Below are 17,657 nucleotides of genomic sequence, written 5' to 3'. Positions count from 1 at the left end.
TGAGGGAACAACAACAGATGATACTTCCCGAAGGCATTGGGTTGGAGACAAAATGATGTATTAAAGCTCTTGTACACCACCTAGACATTGTGCTTATACATTTGCAGCTGAATCTTCAGGGTTTTAATGCTCTACTCAGGGCTTTCTCCAATACCCCTTCATCTCTAGCACATAGTGTGGGTCTCATATCAACCTCCCAAATTTACCTGCTTAAGTTTGTTTTGTGTTTCAAGGATGTCCTTTTCCACCTGGTCAGCATTTTTTTGCATGCGAGAGATGAGCACAGCCAAGTCATTTGTGCTTGAGGATCTGAGGACAAGAACAGAGAAATTAGGTGCATACAAATTACAGTAGTTTGCTCAAAGCTTTCATCTGAGTCATGGCCTGATTAATCATTATGTAATTAGCAAATACAGGTGACTCTCCACTTACCTTCTGGACCGCCCCCCTCCCATAAATGAAAAGCACGTAAATGGGGAGTCCTAGTGGCTTTTCTGTGTATCAGCTGAACAGCCTCAACAAAGCCTTGCTGCGCCCCCAGTTCACAAGGAGACCCTCCCAGGCCAATAGGAATGAAACAGATCCAAGTCTGCTGTTGAGAAAGAGTGTCTAACTTTATTGCTGATGTAATGTGGAAGTGAGATGCATTTTGGAGTGTTTGTGCCCAGTAATCTTCTGGGTGACTGCGCGTAGTCAGAAGTTCAGCAAAGCGATTAAGCTTCCCATAGCAGACAAAATGTAGCAGAGGTTGTTTCACTTGGTAAACACAAAACACACTATATACATATTATACATAGCTGCTACAAGAAGGCGTCTTTCTCTGAGCCTAGAGAGGGTTTTTAGCTTTCAAAGTCATTGCACATCCAAAGTCCAAAGTTGCTAATGTCCTGCAAGTTTAGTCGACTGTTTCTTCTTCACAAGTCTTTCCAGTTCTGTCCAACAATCCTTCTCCACAATTCTCCACCAGCCCAGACTAAGAAATTGCCTTCTTCATACACTCCTATAACCACAAATTAATACTGTGGATTGTCAACAGCCTGACAATCCAGACACAATGTTTGCTTGACCCATTGATGACTTCCTAGTGACTTCTTGAGAACCACCTAGGGTGTGTTACGTTATATGTTGAGTAATGAGTAATGAGTAAGGTATAAAAACTGCAGTGAATGACACTGCATGCCAGCTATCAAATGCTGTCAAATATCACAAACAACCAGTGGTTTTCAAACTCTCTTCTGGGGAGCTCACTTCAACTGTCCCCTATTCCTTCACTTCAAACCCCATTCCTGAGCCATGCCTTGATGCCTGATTCTCCCCCATCAGCCCCTGAATATTGGGATTGAAGGTGATTTCAAACCTGACGCTTTACCACCCCATGATTGAAATCAAAAGGGAGAACAGCTCCCCTTTGATATCATTAACCGTCAGCTCTTCCTGTCTCTAGTCTCCACATTGTGTCATGGACAGAGAGTTTAGCAATACCCTTCTGTGAGAAGAACAACAACTGATGTTACTTCAACAATCACAAGAGAATGAGTATGTTATATGGGCACACAGCGTGTTCTTGTGGGACTCAGCATTGCCCTTGTGAGTGAACTGAGTGTGTATGAACCCGATAACATGCACCAGAATCATTTTCAGGGTTCCTCCACAAGAATGTTGTGGCACACAGAGGTTCCTTGGCAGGTGCCAAAGTAGAAAGTGTTCCTTGAAGGTAGGACGCTTGATAGCCACTGTACCATTACATATCAGCTGCCCATGCTGGTAACTAGCACTGTACTGTGTTGCATATCGACGCTGCAAAATATAATGGTTGGTTACAACTGAATGCTGGTTACAAGTATATTTGGTAAATATTATTCAGTGAATATCTGGAGGGTATTTTGTGTCTTTGTTTTTTTAAAAAAAACTGGAAAGGAAAACTCATTTTCCCAACCTTAAATACAGTTGTCATAATTTTACACACACACAAAAAAAAATTGTATGCATTTTATACATTTCCACCATCATATAATATATTTGTATATAAATGCATCCAATATACAAATTTTTGTAAGCGATTTCCCCAAATATTATATATTTCTTGTATGTGATCTTCATTAATATACACAATTTTGTGTATATGCATTTCTGTACAAATTTTTGCTGGAGAATGGCATTGTAAAATTCATACAAGTGCAACTTTTTAAAGGTTAGCTGTGTTTTGGTTCGCGTATTTGTTCAAGTAGTATGAATTAAGCAGTTTCTCCTTAAAATGCAAGCTTGAACAAAATTCTCCTCCATCTCTGCTAACACACAATGCTATGTCTTTAGCATGCACAGATTAAAAATGGCAGCATAAACTCTGAAAAGAAGTATCTGAAGCTAAAGATTAATTCACCCGGAAGCTAGCAATTGGTCAAGGCTCTGTGACACATGTATATGCATTTAAGCACATGCTTTTTGTCTCCTGTACTGTGGAATTGTAAGCCAAAGTCAAAATAAACTGGCTTATTTCAGACTAATCAACAGAAAATAAGTGTGTGCATGCAGGAAAGCGTAGCAATAAAAATGAGCTGATGTAATGAATGTCTGAGAAACAGCTGTCCTTTGTTGCAGAAAAATGACAGAGGTATGTACCATCAGAAGTATTCAGTTTTCAAAAACCCTATGTCTTCAGACACACCCTATCATTACTGCTAGCATAAATCAATGGCGAAAGAAGAAATTAGAGTGCTAAAACTTTAGATGCCTTGGAGAAGTCCATGAAGGGCTCTGTACCACTTCAGTTAAAATGTTGAGTGGCCTTCCAAGTTTAGTTTCAATTTAGGCTCTCTGATCTGTTAATCCTGCTTTTCTAGAGCAGCAACAAAGGCTAGAATAAATTAGTGAAGTGAAATGGAGCGAAAAAGTGATTATGCGTGTTGAGTCATCCTCACTTCTTATAGTGGATCATCTCTCTCTCTCTCTCTCTCTCTCTGTTCCACCTTGGTAATTTTCCTTTTAAATTAAGCTTGGACAATTGTGGCCTAGTGTAATTTAGTGTAGGCTGTAAACTGTGGTATTATTGCAAACAGTTACTGTAAAGAAAGCGAGGTGTTGTTTTATTGTGGGATTTTAAAAACTATTACATGCTGTAATCATAAGCTTGTCTTGTTTGTAGGATGCACAGGGAATTTTTATTGATGGACTGCAATAGAAATATTTAATTATTATATGGATAGATGATAGATAGATAGATAGATAGATAGATAGATAGATAGATAGATCTAGATCCTTTCAAGGGGGCTTTTCTGTTTCAGGAATGTCACATTTTCTTAGCACTCAAAACAGCAATATATGTCAGACTGAATCTAAGCTAAGTCACTGAGCACATGCAATGGCTGCCATGAGCCCAACAGAACTTCCACTCCCTCTCCTCCTCTTTGCTCTGCCTCCAGATCTGCTGTGGAGGGTTGTGAAAACCCCTAGAGCAGATGTGGGGTGTGGGGAGAGGAGAGGGAGGAGACATTTTGTTACACGAGCAGAAGTTGTTCCGCACACACAACTGGATGCAACCAATTGTTCCTGTGCGAAACTTTATTCTCTGTCACTGTCAAAGAAGGTGGGTGGTAATGTTTGGTGAGAGAGGGAACACACACAACCAGGCCCCCGTTTTCCTCAGAGATCACTAGTCCTACCAGTTTGAATGCAGAAACTGATTTAACCTTTCTCATGTCAATTGCACAAGTCGCTTGCCTCTTGCTGACGCCCCACTGGCTCCCCATCCCTGGAATGAGGAGGAGCCGTTGACGGCAAACACTTGGACACCACCCAGAACTTCAACTGTTGCTTTCTGCCAAACGAGAAGGAATATTAGTCATTACCCATGCGGCCTCCCTGACATGTTGAGACAGCCCTAGAAAGGTATTTACTTTTCTGAGTTCTCTTTCTGCACCTTGGCCAACAGGCCTAGTCAAGGGAAACTCAACGTATCTGGCAGCTTTGCTCATACTTTGCAATTTATGGTATGATATGTATGGCAAGAAACCACAAAGTATTGAAACTCAAGGTGTTTTGGTGATCCACCTTTCTGATAAAACAGACTAATCCAAGAACCAAAGATCAGCTGGAACGAGAAGCTTACGGCTCATGGAACTCTTCCTTGTTGTCTATTTGCATTTTGCCATGTGATGCTTGTTTAAAAATTCTCAGGACTGGCGATAGCATCTAGCACCCTTTCACGGCACACTGTTTTTGACTCTGCCTCCTGTTTTGGGCTTCCTGCCCAACATTTCCCACAGTGCCCCAGAGAATGTCATTCAGCAATGCTATGTCAGATGCTCTGGGTCATTGTGGGAGATTTAACATGGCAGGCTTGACCCAGGCTCATGCTAGGGGAGGTTCATGAAAGTCACCCTGCTGTGGGTAGGGGTGGCTGCTCACACTTCATGCTGCCCTCTGCATGTGAGAGTACACCACAAAAGATGTTCCCACGCATACTAAAGTTATCCCAACAACCATCTACCTTCCTAGATTCACAGCCTTAGCAAAACCCATGTAGCAAATTGATCCATCACCAAACTTATATCAAAGGTTTTCCTTCAAAGTGAACCTTTTAATCATGTTCATTGCCTTGACCTCTTAAGAGGCATGAGCGCAATGTGATTATTAAATCCTAAATCTGGTAACAACTTTCTCCAGAACAAATACATATTCTGTGCTTGCCTCTGTGTAACTGTCTTCATGGTAATTCACTGATGATTCTCTCTAATTGGCTTCATTAAGCGTGCTTGCAGATCATCCAGGTTAGGTCAGAAGTTACCTTCATTTCTGAAACCACCACCCCACAGCTTTTTGTGTTTAATCTAGGAAGTATCTTGGCTTTTCTTACTTGCCTGTATATGAAACATTTTTCTGTGTATGAAAGACAATGGTTCCCCCCCTTAATTTTTTGAGTAAAAAACGGGGGGGGGGGTTCATCTTATACACGGTTTTTGGCAGGGTGATCAACAACTTCAAGATTGCCCCAGAAAAGCTCAACAACTTTGGCAACCAAAAAATACTGATTTCTTAATTTAGGGTTCAAAAAAATAGTGGTTGTCTTATACACAGAAAAATATGGTATCTTTAGTTAACCAAATGCTACCTATGCGCCCTCTCTCTCAATTAACATTCTGCTTCTGAGCAGGATTTTTTAAATTAAGTATGTGATACTCTTTTATAAAGGTAAAGAAGCTTCATAAATACTCTCTGATACAGAGCAAAATTCAAGGTCTGGATGACATCCATTTATACTATGTTGTTTTCTATGCCTAATTCTGGGATTGTCATTCTGCTTTATTAATAGGTTCTCTACTGTCCCTTTTTTCCAACAGGAAAACATAAGGTGGCTACTAAAATAAAAAGATAAAATATACTCTGAAGTCCCTAGTGGAAGGGACTTCAGAGTGCGGAATGGCTTGCCACACTGCTGACATCCAATGAAAGAGGAGCTGGCTGACACCTGGAACTACTCAATTTTTCAATAGAACATCCATTTCATTTTCCGAGTTAAGAACTGAGTTTAAGAACTAGGTGTACATTTCACCTAGATTCCTTGACCTGAAATATTTAGTTATTCTGATACTCTCCCCAGAAAAAAAAATGGTTGGGTTGAACATTTTCTGTTAGACCATGCCATCCATACACACACACACACACACACACACACACACACACACACACACACACACATATTCCTCTGTAATAATAAGTGGCTTTCAAGTCTAGAAATGTGCAAGCAGCCCTGATGCTGTCTTCACTGGATTGGCTCAGAAATGAACCTAGAAATTCCCCCTTTAAAAATAAAAATCAATTAGCTTCTAAATCAATACTACTTACTAACAACTTCTGCACACCCACGAGCCTCCTAACGTTCTTGCTCTAACTCATTCAAGTTTAATCTGTACCGAAAAAGGGAAGAAATCCAGAAATAGCTGTCAACTGTTTCCAGAAATGATGACACCTCATTAGAATTTGTATGTGTGACTTCATCTTTCCATGCCACAATAAATGTTGGCATACAACTGTCTTGAGAGACAATGGAGTATGCCTCCAGGGGTGATGTCAAACCACTGGAAACAACAATAGCCATAATCTGCCAGCATCACACCCCAGCCCACAACAGGTCACCTGCACAATAATTGTTCATGTGTTTATTCTCATCTCCACCTCACAACAGCTTTAAGAATCACAAACCAGCTCTTTTATGTTAGCTACTAATGCAATCACTTTTGCATTCAGGTGACGGTACAAATTTGCAATGCACCAAAAGGTTATTAGGCAGAAAAGTTGCATGGGCTACGGATGTGAATACAGGCTTGGTGACATTAATAAAATACAAGCTCCACAAACTGAATGTTGTAGTGATTGTGCCAGGAGCTGGAAGATTATTAGAAGCCTCAGTTCCTATAAATGACAGCATTTGTTTCTTCCTTATTCTTAGGTGAAAAGATCAAGCAGTCTAGGAGCCATGACGGGGCACAGTGATTCAACTTGTCTCAGCTATGGGTGATGTCCAATTAAGTCATACTCAAGAATATGACTGACACTGGATATCATCATGAATAGCCTGTCAAATAGGGAAGAATAAGGACAGGCTTAATTGAGTTAATATTTATGAGTTACTAAGCATTAGACAGATCTTGGACATACTGCCTTGACTTTTTGAACCAGCAAAATAATTTCGTTTTGGATTCCTATCGAACACCTGCCGTCTAAAACATCAACCTGTCTTGGCTGTTTATTTTTTGCTTTGGGCAACCAAAGCTAATTTTAAAAGTCAAGCTGATGACAAAACCAAAGCCAAGAAGATTTTATTGTATTCATAGCAATCGTCTATGGAGAACATTAAGACTTTACAAATGAATGAACAATGATTCCAGTGTGCACTGAGTGGATAGAAAAACTGTAGTAAAGGTAAAGGTAAAGGTACCCCTGCCCGTACGGGCCAGTCTTGACAGACTCTAGGGTTGTGTGCTCATCTCACTCTAGAGACCAGGAGCCAGCGCTGTCCGCAGACACTTCTGGGTCATGTGGCCAGCGTGACGAAGCTACTCTGGCGAGCCAGAGCCGTACACGGAAACACCGTTTACCTTCCCGCTATAAAGCGGTACCTATTTATCTACTTGCACTTAAGGGTGCTTTCGAACTGCTAGGTGGGCAGGAGCTGGGACCGAATGACGGGAGCTCACCCCGCCGCAGGGATTCGAACCGCCGACCATGCGATCAGCAAGTCCTAGGCGCTAAGGTTTTACCCACAGTGCCACCTGCGTCCCAGAAAAACTCTAGCCATCAGCAATATCTGTCTCCCTATCAGTTCAAATAGAATCAAGCCTGGAGTACAGTGGTACCTCGGGTTAAGTACTTTATTCGTTCCAGAGGTCCGTTCTTAAACTGAATCTGTTCTTAACCTGAAGCACCACTTTAGCTAATGGGGCCTCCCGCTGCCACTGCACTGCCAGAGCACGATTTCTGTTCTCATCCTGAAGCAAAGTTCTTAACCCGAGGTACAATTTCTGGGTTAGCCGAGTCTGTAACCTGAAGCGTATGTTACCTGAAGCGTATGTAACCTGAGGTACCACTGTATATAGATTTTTTTCAAGGGACAGCATTTGTCTTTAAAGGGTCACATCACAACTCAGTGGAACACCATGGGTCTGTGCCTCAACTGCTAGAATAAGTATGAGTGACGTCTGCTAGGGCAAAAGCACCATATTCAGAAATACTGATGATGACATCTATAAATGATGCAAACTGATAACATTTCCATGGCTTCTTTTGAGGAGTGGTTAGATAATTCAACAACTGACCCTGGGTTTTGCATAGGGATGTCAGAGAATTTCATCAGAAAGAGAAACAGGATTGGAAATTCTCTCAATCTGAATGTGCATCAATGGTCAGGATCAGAAATCACACAAATGAATGCAAGCAACCTTCTTCATCATTGGTTCCCCACCCCCAAGTCTGCAAATGTTACGTTAATGGTTACATTATTCTCTGCATGGTTGTTTTTTTTTTGTTTTTTTTTTATTCCCTTCCATTGAAATGTACAGAAATTGACTGTTTAATTCATTGCCTATGTTTTGGACATAGAAAAATATATGAAGCTGAACCGTAGTGGAATGGGAATGGTGCTGACTGTGACTAACTGAGAATGGGATGGAAATTGCTGCCTCCTTACATCCCTAGTTTTGCACGCAGAATGTTCCCGGTTCAATCTCTGGCATTTCCATTTTGTAAGATATGACCAAGTTCCAGGAGATGAAGAAGACCCTGAAGAGCTACTGCCAGTTGTAGCAGACACTATTGGAACAGATGGAACAACGGTTTGACTCATTATCAGGCAGCTTCCCATGGCCTTCTATCAATGAGGCGTATTTATTCCCTACTGCAGCTATTCACAGGACTTCTCCAAACATTCAGGCATCCCCCACCGCTAGCCATGTGGCTGAAGCTCTCCATAAGGCAAACTATGCATAATCTGAATTATTGCATTATGCTACCTCAAACACTCTTAGTGCAGCTTGATTGTGGGATGCACAGATGGTTTCAGATTTCTTTCATGTATATTCTCTTTTGGAAAGCCAAGACAGAGAGTTAGCAGATCAGTCTGAGGCCCACTTTGCTTTAACAGTGTGACAACATTGTGTGCCCTCAGACCATTCTCTGGCCTACACCATGTACGCAATCCAATCAGGAGGAACACAAACTAAAAAAAGGACCTAAACCGGTCCCTAAGACAATATTATCAGCAGATACCTCCCTGGAAAAATCACCACACTCAGGGTACTAACCTGCAGCATGTACAAACCTTTTAAATGGCAGCAGCTGCTCAACAACAAAATCCTGGTTGGGCATATAAGGAGAAGAGAGTGAGCAGCCGACAGAGAAGATTGTTCTTAAGTTAAGCTAGCTATGAATGGAGCCTAAGGACTCCATCTGCTTCTGAAGGAAAGGGAATTGCATGAAGCCAGAGCTTTGTTTTACTACTCCCACCGATCTGTGCCAAAGGTATCCCTGGACTACAAGATATTCAGCACAACAATGGTTAGGAATCAAAAATGGTTTGTTAAGAGGGTCTCTAAGCATTGCAAGAAGGATAGACAACAGGTTGCTCTTCAGTTGTTGCTGGACTACATGTCCCATTACCCATGATCATTAGCGATGCTGGCTGCAGCTGATGGAAGTTGGCATCCCATAACATCTGGAGGGCACCACGTTGGAGTAGAAAATGAAACAGGAGTGAATGGACCATTTTGCAGCGGGTGCAAAATGGCAGCCTGCATACCTTAATGCACAGGCATTTACCACAGGTTGCCCCTGATGGAACTCTGAACCCGGAAGAATTACTGTTCTAGCAACTCACATAAACATTAAAAAAGCATCTGCAAAAGGTAAAAATTTATCAAAATAGAGGCAGTGATTAACCATGGACATGGACAAGAAAACAGATTACCTTTAACCAGGGTAATTTTTTAACAACAACCTCTAGAGGTGCCAGAATTGCGCACCCTTGAGAACCACCTGGAAAAAAGCACTGCCCTTAACAAGCAAGGATAATTGGGGTGTATTAACTTCTCCTTATTCAATATTATTCTACCCTCTGCTAACTTGACTTATTGGGCTCTCCTGCTTTGGCCAGTTAGGTGTTTCACTGCTTTGAACAGTGCCTTGTATGCATTATACCTGCAAGAGGAATCACACCCTTCCAAGAGGGAGTAGAGAAATCTGGCAGCCAATGGGAAATGTTTAGCTGTCAACCTCCTACGCTTGGCCACCACGGAGCAATGGCAGCTGTGCCCCTTTGAAGGCTACCTTGTCTTTTAAGAATCCCAATGGCAGTGGGATGCAAGAGAGCACCACAATTTCCATCCCACTACAGGAAGAAAAAGATCAAGCAGGGTAACAGAGCTAGGGCAACGAAAAGTCTGGTGGCACTTTCAGACACTTTGAGACATCTTGGTCTCCTATTGAGACAATTCCCAATTGTCACAATAGGAGACAGAGATGTCTCAAAAGACTGTGGTTCACTTGTGCTGGGAATACCACCAGATGTTGAGCTTTTAGGTATGCTCCCAAGCCAAGCCATATTTTTCGTAACTAGTCTCAATAAATAGGGATTTTCACCTTCTCACTTGTACACAGATATTCAGAAGCATTTGCCAGGCTGAGGAGGAGGAAGCCTCCTGTGGAGAAGAGAAGCCAGTATAGCTTTTGCAGCAGAACATTTGGTGTGTCTGCTCAAAAGAAAAGTACCTCAGAGTTCAATGTTTACTCCCAATCAGCTGAATGGATACAGGCAACTGCCCACAGGCCACTTATTATTTTGGACCTTCCCTTAGGCAAACAATGTTCATTTCCCCCCCTTTACTTGTAAGACACCTTGCCAGTTCAGAGGTGGCCTCCTGGTGTCCATGGCACTCTCCCCACTTCTGCAAAAACCACAGACTTTTGAACTACTTACTTGGGCTGCTTGACCGGGGACCCTTTGCTCGGGGAGCTTCTGCTTGGCGAGCCTTTGCCCACCCCTTTGAACATCTCGGCGGCGGCTGAAGCTCCCCTCTCTCTCGCTGTCTGGAAGGCTGTTGAAGAAAGGGGTGGGTGCGTTCCAGCAGCTGCCTCTGCCTGAGGTTGTCTGTGGAGATGGTATGACAGGAGAGGATGAGAAAATCTGCAGATTGTTAAAAGCAGAACCTGGGTGGCTCCTCCCTGAGCTGCAGGTGATTAAGAGCCGAGATGGAAACTTGCCTTAAAAAAAAAAAGGGACTAGAAAAACCAGTTTAGGACTGAATGAGTAAAAAAAAAAAAGCCCAGAGGGAAGGAGTGGGAGACCCCACCCTGGTACTCTGAAGAATGTGCTTCTGTACAAGCAGAGGCATACCCAGTTCTATTCACACCATTTCTGACAGACATTTCGTACACTGCAATTCCCTACCCCAAATGCAATCTACATCTGGGAAATAACATGTGTGCCCGTAGTTATTACATCAAAAGTAGCTTTGCTCATTGCTAGCACACAGGATCAGGCAGTCCATCTGTGTGGTTGCTGTCCAATCCATGCTGCACCCTCGCTATTTAGATCTACCACTGATTCCTTTTGACAAAAGGAAAATTTCCCAATTAATTCCTAAAGAAAAAAGATTTCCATTTGTACCAGGTTAAGTTCAAATCCCCTCCACCCGCCCATGGAACTCATTGGGTGATCCTGGACAAGTCACTGTCTCTCAGCCTGGCCTACTTTACCGGGTTATTGTGGAAAATTATTTATTTAAATCATTCATTATTCAACAAAACATATGTCCCACTTGCCTGTAAATAAAGAGTGGTATACCACTAAGATTTAATCAGAGCAGACCCAGTTAAATTAAGGGTTTGGTCTATTCATTTCAGTGAGTCTACTCTGAATAAAACTTAGCCAACCATGACTCAAAACCTCCAACAAAACCAACAAATGTTAAAATTGTCAACAAAAGGCAAAATTAAACATAATAGAAATTCAACATATGATTAACATCAACAGTTAGGGTAAAACCAGATGTAAAATACATGTCTTGATGGGTTTGCCAAATAAAAATGCTAATAATAATAATAATAATAATAATAATAATAATAATAATAATATCTTTATTGTCATTGCCCCCTTCGGGGACAACGAAATTACTTGACTGCTCCATAAAAACACTAATTAAACAATACAGTATAATACAGCAAGGGAGATTAGATGACTTTCAAAGTCCGGGCTTCCCATTCAGGGCCGAGATCGCTCTGGAGAAGAAGCTGTTCTTAAGACGGCTCGTTCTTGTCTTCATCGTCCTGTATCTCTGTCCCGACGGCAAGAGCTCGAAGAGACAGTGACCAGTATGCGATGGATCTTTTACTATGTCCAGTGCCTTCCTATGGCACCTTGTGGCATAAATCTGCTCTAAGGTGGAGAGTGGGCAGCCAACAATGCTCTCTGCTGCCTTAACAACCCTGCACAACCCCATCCTGTCCTGGGTAGTACAGCTTCCGTACCACACACATAAGCCATAAGTGAGCACGCTCTCAATGGCACAGTGATAGAAGGCAAGCAGCAGTTTCTGCAGAAGATGGTTTTTTCTTAGTATTCTCAAAAAATACAGTCTCTGCTGCACCTTCTTCACAAGCCCCCTTGTGTTGACACTCCAGGACAGATCCTCTTGTAATTCAGTGCCCAAAAATCTGAACGTTGTTACCCTCTCCACACAGACCCCATCAATCAAAAGTGGCTGGACGTTGCTCTTCTGTCTTTTAGCAGGTGCCGAAAGGGTGCTGTGATGTCTGTTGTCTTTTGGATGTCTACTGAAAACCTTCCTCTTTCAAAATGCCTTTCAAATTGAGATCCTTACCAGTCTACATCCGTATTGGAATTGCTTTTAATATGTTTTTATTGCTTTGTCACCTGTTCTTTGCCACCCTGGGCTTCTTTGTGAGGAAGGGCAGGATACACACTTAAGAAGGAAGGAAGGAATGAAATAAATATTCAATTACACTTTCCAGTCCTTTCCCATAGATAACCATGTTGCTTTTGCCGTAAATCTCTTGATCGGCTCTCAACGTCCTCCCCCTCCGCATAGTTGCACCGAAATAAATGTTTGTTGGCACTTTACATACAATGTTGTATATACTGAAGGGTGAAGCACCTCCATGTTAGAGTTTACCTCAGGTTCCTCTCTGCAAGGTATGTGAGCAAACCCCCTGTGGTTATTTGTTTCCTCCTTCCAGCTGGATCATGTCCAGCCAAGATTGGCACAAGAAATATTTTCTTAAGCACCTTTTCAGCTTTGGCCGTCAAATATGCCTGTGATATGGCTGATGTGGGCGTGCAGGGAAATTGCAACTCATCTCAGATCATGAATTCAAAACATGCCAAGCATCTGAGTTGAAAGGAGCCCTGCTTGCCAAAAACCAAAACACACACGAAGGTGTGGCTTTCATTGAAGAGCAATGATTTCTTTGTGAAGTTGCAAGAAACCATTTTCTGGCTCAAGACTAGAGGGCTGAGAATAGGCTGAAGTAGCACTAGTGTGCTGGCTTTGATCTAAGTGCCAAATTAAAAATTTAAAAACAAAAACCTTTTATTGCTTGGAGAAAGAAATTTGAGCATCCTGCTGACTTCTAGCTGTGAAAGAGGACCGCCCTGATGCATTCACCACTTCTTTAGTGACTGTCTTCATGTGCTTGGAAATAATCCAGGAGGGAGATGGTGCTGGACTGTTTTGGGCCCTTCCTTGTATTATTAGTTAGGCACAAATTGCTTGAAGCAAGGAGAGACGCTCAAAAGCCATTTGTGCTCAGTGTCTCAGGCATGTGTCTTTCGCATTAGCACAGCCTCAAAGAGTAAGGTGTTCAGTCTAAGATAATGGTGGCATGGATTTGGGTTTTCTAAAACTTCAATGTGCTGGAAACTCATTGAGAAAGAAAGGGAATGAAGTTCTGTATCATCATGCCCTCTGTCCTCACTCTTCTCTTTATCATCTGGGCCTGACAATATAAGGACAGAGTGTTTGGAGGCATGAGGGAATGAAATTATATGCAGCACTCCTTGAGGTTTATAGCATAATCATTCCAATTCTCATATCAATACGGCGTAGGGTAGAGCAAGATCAAAGCCAGGCTTGATTGTGTCATGTGTTGTGTAACATATCCATGGTTCCCCCCCGCCCCTGATTTTTCAGAGCAATTTTAACTGGCCTACTCAAATTTGTGATGTTGTTTCCATTCTGATTATATTGTGGTTGTTGCCTTAATGCACTGACTAGTCTAATGTTATCGGTTGCTTTCAAAGTTTGAATTATGCACTTTCATATTGTCATTGCATGATGGCTTAATTAGTGCTTGCTGTCATGCAATAACATATTCCTGAGAGCCAGAATTTAAAATGAAAATGAAATACCGTAGATACGCAACAGTAGGTGAATGAGCTTGGCCCTGACAATTCATTCAGCCTCTTTTCACTGGAAGTCTAACAGATGCTTCTGCAAAAAGCACACAAGAAGCAACATGATAACTAATAAATGACCCATTAATTCCTTTCATTCCAGTGCATTCTGGGACTCAGAAAGTCCCTGCCACATAGCACCCTTTAAAGGTTATTTTCAAAGGCAAGGCAGGTATTCTGAAGACGGAGTCAGGACAACTAGTTGAACTGGCTCAGCTGCTATGTCAGTAACTTTCTATGCACACTGGGCAGAAACCGTTGTAAACAGTACTGGTTTGGCAGGACCTGAGCTAAAATAAGTCTCGGGGTGCTACAAATAAACCCTCTAGGGCATCCACTGAGTACAACAGTGAAAGGTACAGAGAGAGAAGGGTGAAAGAATTCCAGAATTCTTGGTAGCTCATTGCTTGTTTTTATTTCTCTCAGGCAAAGATCAAGAAATGTTTGTAGCTGGGATAGGACAGTGGAGAAGTCTTGCAATGGCTGGCAGGCATGGCATGATGTGGATCAGGATTACAAGAAAGTGTGCCAGCAAAACTTCAGGTAGAGACTGAACCTGCCTGAAGTGGTGATGGCATCATCAGCAGAGTACCTTTGAATGTCATTCTAGCTAGCCGCAAAGAACCCCAGTGGTACTGCAATAGTTTGCAAAAGTAGTTCAGATGTTCCTTCACACAAATACAAAGACTTGCCATCAAACATTCTTGTGTGCCCTTACCTGCTACTGCCCAGGATGCTTTGTACATCTGGGCAGGACATCACAGAAGCTGGTAGGTCCAATGGCCGTGGGAAAGTTCTGAAATGAAAATCACGAGAAAAGAAGTTCAGACATCAATGCTATGGGTGAACTCTGGCTAGTAAAGGTAAAGGTAAAGGGACCCCTAACCATTAGGTTCAGTTGTTGCCGTCTCTGGGGTTGCGGCACTCATCTCACTTTATTGGCTGTGGGAGCCGGCGTACAGCTTCCGGGTCATGTGGCCAGCATGACTAAGCCGCTTCTGGTGAACCAGAGCAGTGCACGGAAATGCCGTTTACCTTCCCACCCAGAGCGGTACCTACTTATTTACTTGCACTTTGACGTGCTTTCGAACTGCTAGGTTGGCAGGAGCAGGGACAGAGCAACAGGAGCTCACCCCGTTGCGGGGATTCGAACCGCCGACCTTCTGATCGGCAAGACCTAGGCTCTGTGGTTTAACCCACAGCACCACCCGCGTCCCTGTGAACTCTGGCTATCATGAGCTAAAAGGCAATATAGCAAAGATGTATGTTTTCAGCTTCAAATATCATCATCTAAATAGGGACAAGGTGTGAGCAAGGACATGAGTATGGATGGTAGGCAGGCAAAGAGTGCTATAGTAAAAATATAAATGCTCTGCTGGATCAGGTTAAAGGCCTATTTAATGCTGTGTTCTGTTATCACAGTGGTCAACCAGATGCCTGTGGAAAACCCACAAGCAGGGAGGGAGGATAAATTCAATTCAGTAGCCATTTAAAGCTGAATCTATCTTGTTTCAAAATTTGCACTTCTGTAAATTTTGCAATGCAGTTCTCCAACCAAGCAATGTTCACAAAATGCAGATATTAGGGGAAAGTGTGCATAAAAATGAATACATTTGTAAAAAATAACTTACAGACATGCTTTATATTAGGAAAGGTTGCTTACAAAAATGTGTACATTAGGAAAAGTTACACATAAAAATTATTTATTAGGAGAAATTTGAGCTAAAATGCTGGTGAAATTTCATGTTGTGTGTGTGTGCGCGCGCGCTTAGTACAAATGGCTGCAAAATGTGGAGAACTGAAATCAAGAATGGAAAAATGAGAAATGAAAACCAAAATTGGAAGATCCTTAACCACAAGACATGAGCACAATAATATTCTCCCACAACAATATTCTCCCACTAAAATTCTCAGCAAGGTTTATTTCAGCAGGTCTACTCCGAATGGTTGGATTCAACTATATTTTTTTTGTTTGGTTTGGTTGGTTTATTTGTGATACAACACTTTTTCAGAATTGGTCTGTTATTTCTACAGCATTACAAAGCTGTGTTAGGAGGTCCCCTCCTTAGCTTTGGTATTTCCATAAATATTGACACTCTCTTATCTGCTTTGTTCTTCCTTATGTCAGGCAGTGCACACACACAAAAATAATACTTCTTATTGATTCCATGATTCCTTTCTCAAACAGGCTTTTCTGTGTTATTTTGAATGCATATAGCAACCAGCAATGTATGACGAGTCACAGGGGCACCTAAAGTTTATTTTATTGGCCGAGCTGTTTAGTATGTGATCAAACATGCCTTTCAGTCTGGTTGTCAAAAGAAAGAAAAGCCTTACAGCTGAGAAGTTTGTGTATGTGTGGTGTGTGTGTGTGTGTGTGTGTGTGTGTGTGAAGATACTATACAAAGTACTGGGAGTGAGCCAGTAGGAATGCTCTGGAAATAATTCATCCAAATTTAAATGGATTTCTTTCAATGGAAGAGATTTAAACACATTCTTAATGGGGCATGAAAGCATCTAACAACTTAGGCTATTAGAGAGTCTGGGAATGGGAGCTTTTCCGTGCTGCCCCAATTTGTGACAATCTGGACTTTTTACATGGTTAATTCCCGTAGATCATGACATCAGAGCAGTTGGCATAACTTGATATAAAAGGAGATCCCTGTTATGAACTATCCTTACCCTGGTACTTAGTCCTTACTTCAAACATGACCTGGGAAGTATGAGTAAATATTCTGACTTCCCAGTACTTACTGTAAAGACCAGCACATTAATCCTGTGTTGCCAGCAAAGATTAATTATCACCTCCTACAAGAAAGAATTGGGTTCTGCATAGACAATGACATCTTCCTCCTAAGGTAAGGTAAATGATTCAGGAAACCAGTTAGTCATCTTTAAGTAAGGTCATGTCCCTTCAACTTCAAACTTAGCAAAGTAAATGGAATAAAAGACAGGAACTTGTAGAAAATAAATAATAGTACAAAGGAATAAAACTCTAATAAGACTCCAGATTTTCAATAGTTGGGTAGCTCACAAACTCCAATAGGACTCCATCTTTGCTCCTCAACTTTCTCAAGGATCAGCCCTTGCTGAACATGGACCAAAGGAATGGGAGAGATCTTTCTGTTGTCTGGCGGGTGTTTGCCTGCATATATTCTTCAAAGTAATATACAAAAATGTACTATACAGTGGTACCTCCGGTTACGAACTTAATTTCGTTCTGAAGGTCCGTTCTTAAGTCGAAACCATTCTTAACCTGAGGCAAACTTTTGCTAATGGGGCCGCATGCAACTTCTGCTCACATCCCAGGGCAAAGTTCTCTTCCAGGAGCACCTACTTCAGGGTTAGCAGAGCTTGTTACCCGAAGCGTTCGCAAGGAGGACAGTACGTAACCAGAGGTTCCACTATATTAAGGAAGATAGCATCTTTCTGGCTCCATCGCATTGTGCATTTGCCTTATGGGTTGCCATTCTTGCTTTAATGCCTCACTAACTCTAGGCAGACCCTCCCTTTTCAAAGATTTGTCCTGCCTGAAAAAACAAAGCGAAGGCACAGATGTTCGTGGAAGCAGAAAAAGAATATTAGATGTGCTCTACAAGTTATTCCTCAGTCTCGGTGCCTCAGATCTGAAGAGCCAAGTTAAGCCTTTTTGCCTGTGTTCAAAGTCATAGGCATAATCTCACCTCCTGCTGAACCA

The 17,657-nt window shown here is 42.0% G+C and overlaps 1 protein-coding gene across 2 annotated transcripts in view; it reads right to left on the bottom strand.

Annotated features, from left to right (window-relative positions):
* The window catches only part of EVPL (envoplakin), a 42,452-nt gene extending 25,033 nt beyond the window's left edge, over positions 1–17,419 (bottom strand). The window contains exons 1-4 of one of the 2 annotated variants that reach the window (XM_081185336.1): positions 17,322–17,419; positions 14,679–14,756; positions 10,466–10,636; positions 207–309 (exon numbers count right to left, since the gene is read on the bottom strand). In XM_081185336.1, coding sequence (XP_081041462.1) covers positions 207–309; positions 10,466–10,636; positions 14,679–14,756; positions 17,322–17,404 — 435 coding nt within the window. In that variant the 5' untranslated portion in view covers positions 17,405–17,419. Of the gene's footprint in view, positions 1–206; positions 310–10,465; positions 10,637–14,678; positions 14,757–16,714; positions 16,747–17,321 lie in introns of those variants that run through there. The other variant, XM_081185337.1, reaches the window with a different exon arrangement.
* Positions 17,420–17,657: the final 238 nt, after the last annotated feature.

Source organism: Podarcis bocagei (genome assembly GCF_964188305.1).
Source record: "Podarcis bocagei genome assembly, chromosome: 2".
NCBI lineage: Eukaryota > Metazoa > Chordata > Lepidosauria > Squamata > Lacertidae > Podarcis > Podarcis bocagei.
This window is presented reverse-complemented; position numbering and strand designations above follow the sequence as displayed.